This window comes from Arachis hypogaea, chromosome 12 (genome assembly GCF_003086295.3).
Source record: "Arachis hypogaea cultivar Tifrunner chromosome 12, arahy.Tifrunner.gnm2.J5K5, whole genome shotgun sequence".
NCBI lineage: Eukaryota > Viridiplantae > Streptophyta > Magnoliopsida > Fabales > Fabaceae > Arachis > Arachis hypogaea.
Genome location: NC_092047.1, coordinates 7,332,384 through 7,336,450, shown reverse-complemented (window position 1 = coordinate 7,336,450; position 4,067 = coordinate 7,332,384). Strand labels below are relative to the sequence as shown.

Here is a 4,067-nt window from a genome sequence, read left to right as displayed (position 1 = left end):
TAAAAATAATAGTTAAAAAAAAAACAAATACTAAGAAGATATAATGGCAATGGCATAACCATGGTGAGCCATGAATATATGTCAATGTCATGTAAATGAACAGTGCCTCCACAATTCTACTTTATGACCCGCTGAAATTTCACTAACTTAAAACTCTCTATTAGAAAAATATATTAGATATTAGATATTAGATAGATAGATAGATATATTAGATTAGACATTAGATAATATTAGATGTTTTTTAAAATATGTTTTAAAATTTATGTTAACAAGAGTTTATATTTTAAGGAAAAGTATAGGTAATCAATATTTTTGAACAATGTGTAAACAATATGAATTAATAAGATTAAAAAATAAATTTAATTAGTAACATTAAATTATAGTGTAATGTATTTTTATTTAATTGATAATTATTCATATTGTTCAAGATAATCATTATTTACCTAGTACTCCCCATATTTTAATATATGGTCGTGCAACGTATGCTGAAGAGGTTCCTGAATCCATGCGCTTCTGCCCTGCTGCCATGGCAAGTGTTGTTAAAAATTAAATTAATAAAAACCTTATAGATAGCAAAATAAAAACAATAATATTAAAAATATTATTTATATATTAAAAATTTAAAATTAATCACAAAAAATAATTATTATATATTTATATATAATATATATTATTTAATTTATTTTTAATATATATTTTATACTAATAATTAATTTTAATTTACATATAACATAATTAATTTAATAATTGATTTAATATTTAACCTGAACTCGTGCAAAATGCGCCCTGGAACTTCAACCTTTAATCTTCTATTATAAACAGAACAATCCATAGCCAAATTCTATAGTAAAATTACCAACATTGTAACAACAACAATGGGCAAGGAGGTCCGCGAACTTCATGTTCTTTTCTTCCCGTTCTTTGCTAACGGTCACATAATCCCATGCGTTGACTTAGCCAGAGTTTCGCCGCAAGAGGAGTGAGTTTGACACTGAATATTCAAACTACGCAGATTCGGAGTCTGCTTCATTTCACATCAAAGATTGTAACTTCACCGCCAAGACTAAACATTTCTCTGGTTGGAAACTTTCTAGGGTTCTTGCCGCCAAAAGAGTCAACATGAGAGCCAAATTGGTTGTGTTCCCAATACGAGGGAGAAACTGGTGCTTCAGCAGAGCCATTGATCATTCTCTTAAGAATTCAGCTACTTCTTCCTCTCATTCTCCTCCAACGTTCAAAGAACTGTGGAAGGGCATTAATGTTGCTGATAAACCCTTTAATGCCAAAGCTGAGCTTCTTGCTGATTACTGTGGCAACAAGGTGCCTTTTTGTTGTTTCGATCATTGTATTAACTTCTGTTTCTTGGGTTGTCACATTCTTGTGTGTACTGTTTTCTTAACCAATTGCTTTATTTGGTTGTGGTTGCGGTTAATAGATGAATAAAGCTTGGATTGGTTTGGAAAAAGCACCGGATGGGTCTATCAAGAAGAAGATTCATGGGTTAGTTTGTTACATTGTTGGTTTTGAATGCTTTTTTATTCATGGGTCTATCTAGAAGAAGAAGGTGATTTTTAGTCTTTTAAAAGTGTTGATTACGCTATGCATAATATGCTCGAATGTGATTTGAGTTGTTGCAGGTGGGGGTCATGGCTTTTGTCACAGGTTAAGCCCTCAGAGATATTCTTGAAATCTATATCGAATGAAGTCACTAGCATCGAAGTCATTTACCCTTCAAGGTTGGTGCCGCAGCCTTGTTTTGATGCATACTTGCTTGGTTTTGGAATAGTTTAGTAGTTTACTACTCTTAATAGTAGATTCGCCTTCGATATATGTTTATTATGGGGTTAATATGTTTATTATTGCAGTCTGAATGCACAACTTGTTCGCCGAAGATTAAGACATATTGCTATGAGGTAATTCTCCCTCAAACACCTGTTCCAAAAAAATAAAAAGAAGCAAAAGTTGATGGTGTAGGAACAATAATTTAATCTGGAATTTGTTAGTGTAGCTTCCAATTTAATTCTGTATTTAAATCTTCATTGTCATATGAACTATTGTCTCATTTACAGGGGAACAATTATCCACCGGAAATACTTATATGCTACAGTTTCATTGATTCCATTTTCCTCTGCACTGATGGTATGTATGTGCTCGGTGGACTTGTGTTTGCACTTTAATATCTATCTTGGCTTCAATTGATGGCCATTCTTAATTGTACATTGTAGGTTTTACCTTTGCCTAATATCGCATTCTTCTGGGTTTCATTTCGGGCTTATTCTCATTGGAGAGCCCTTCAGGTTTGTACTCCTATTAGATTTGCAATGCACTTGCAGTTTATTATTCTCCCTCTACTATAATAATTTATAGTAATCTGTGTTTTGCTGCCACAATCAGAGATGTCTCTACTGCTCATGTTTGTCTTGGCTCTCTACTTTCATACGATAGTGTCATGTTTTATTGTCTTGCGGCATGCGCAATCAGTGGATTCATTTATGCCTAGTATGTTTCGGAAGGGGCATCATTTGATTTGGAAGGACTTTGAAAATTGCATGGTTCTTGATAGGTGTTCACTTTCAATTAGGCCAATGGATAGTAGATCCTTAGTATTTTTGTACAATGTTTCGAGCTGCTTCGCTTCTGACTTGATTTATCTTGAGTTGAGCATAAGTTTCTGTTATGTTTTTTGTTACCTTCTTAGGGAAGTGAGAAGCTATTCCAACTCGCCTCCGATAGCAGCAAGATGTCTAACACATCAACTCATAGGAAGGAAACTGAGCATAATGACTCAACCAATAAAACTCATAATAGTTCAGATGAACCACACATGGTAAGTGTCTCATGCAATCTGATAGATAGCATCAAGTAAGACAATTGATTTAACAATTTGCAAAATATGTTATTATATTTAGAATGCATGCTTCATAGTTTTGTAGGCTAGAACTATTTTTTAAAGCCTTTGATACATTGCATGTACAAGTGAAAGCATATTATTGTTTTGCTTAATGAACCACTTTTGAGTGAATGCTACAATTTTGATCTTTTAATCATATAATTTCATATCATATCCCCCAAAAAAATGTGTATGCTAACATTTATTTTGTACTTTGTTTTTTCTTTTAATAATCATATGACTTAGAAATTGCGGCCATTGGAAGAACTTGATGATCTTGTTGAACTTGAAGATGGGAAAGACGGCCTGAGTGAACAAGCCATCACAAAAATTTGCAAGATATATGAATTGAACACCAAAGATGTTCTAAAATACGAGAAGTCTACTTTTTGATCAGCACAGTTTTGTAATGCAACATGATATTTTCTTCACTAATTAATTCATTTACATTTTTAAGTGTAATTACATGAATTTTTGTAAGTAGGATTTTATAGAGATATTGGTTCAGAGTTTTGAGTTGAATAACTTCATCTTCGATTGTGTAATTTCAATTGTTTGCTATTATTTTTATAGTTAGTTATAACAAGTCTTGACCTCAATAAAGGAGGAGGCTAATAGGAGTAAAAAAAAAAAAACAGCAACGAAATATACATTGACACACATTTTATATTTGTTTTTTATTTTTATCTACCATATCATACACAATAAAACAACAAACACTAACTATACAATAATTTCTTTGGCATTGCTGAATTAAAATTTTATTACTATTCACTACATACAAGAACACCATTGTGGATGAAGGTGAAGTAGAAGAACCAATTTATAATGATATTATGTGGCAAGAACTAATTGTTAAAAAATAGAACTAATAAAAAAGCAAATAAAAAATCAATTTCCTAGACGATTATAATCTTAGTGATTAAGTTATGTAAAATCAACATTTAATATTGAAAAATATTTGTTATCATCGTTATTTTAATTTCCATTTTTTTGTGTAAAAAAAATTGTATTTTTTGAGTTATTTATCCAAACACTACAACTTTAAAATAAGTACTTCTATAACAAAAAATCCAAACATAAAATAACTTATTTATAAGCTGCTATAAATAAAAGTCCTTATACTTTAACCTCTTTTTCCAAAAGAACTTATTTAAGTTGTTTACACAAACTGAGC

The 4,067-nt window shown here is 31.1% G+C and overlaps 1 protein-coding gene across 1 annotated transcript; it reads left to right on the top strand.

Annotated features, from left to right (window-relative positions):
- The first annotated feature begins 788 nt into the window (after positions 1-788).
- LOC112726639 (uncharacterized) lies at positions 789-3,435 on the top strand. The gene is made up of 9 exons (XM_025776115.3): positions 789-979; positions 1,095-1,320; positions 1,436-1,500; positions 1,638-1,736; positions 1,866-1,913; positions 2,070-2,139; positions 2,226-2,297; positions 2,699-2,827; positions 3,137-3,435. The coding sequence occupies exons 1-9, from the start codon at positions 876-878 to the stop codon at positions 3,281-3,283; spliced, it is 960 nt and encodes a 319-aa protein (XP_025631900.1). The 5' UTR covers positions 789-875; the 3' UTR covers positions 3,284-3,435.
- The last annotated feature ends 632 nt before the right edge of the window (positions 3,436-4,067 follow it).

Excerpts from the sequence above, each read along its gene's own strand:
- LOC112726639 (XM_025776115.3), top strand. The coding sequence starts at position 876 with ATGGGCAAGGAGGTCCGCGAACTTCATGTTCTTTTCTTCCCGTTCTTT. Across the intron at positions 1,737-1,865 it reads GAAGTCATTTACCCTTCAAG|TCTGAATGCACAACTTGTTC; the intron begins GTTGGTGCCGCA and ends TTATTATTGCAG. Across the intron at positions 2,828-3,136 it reads GTTCAGATGAACCACACATG|AAATTGCGGCCATTGGAAGA; the intron begins GTAAGTGTCTCA and ends CATATGACTTAG.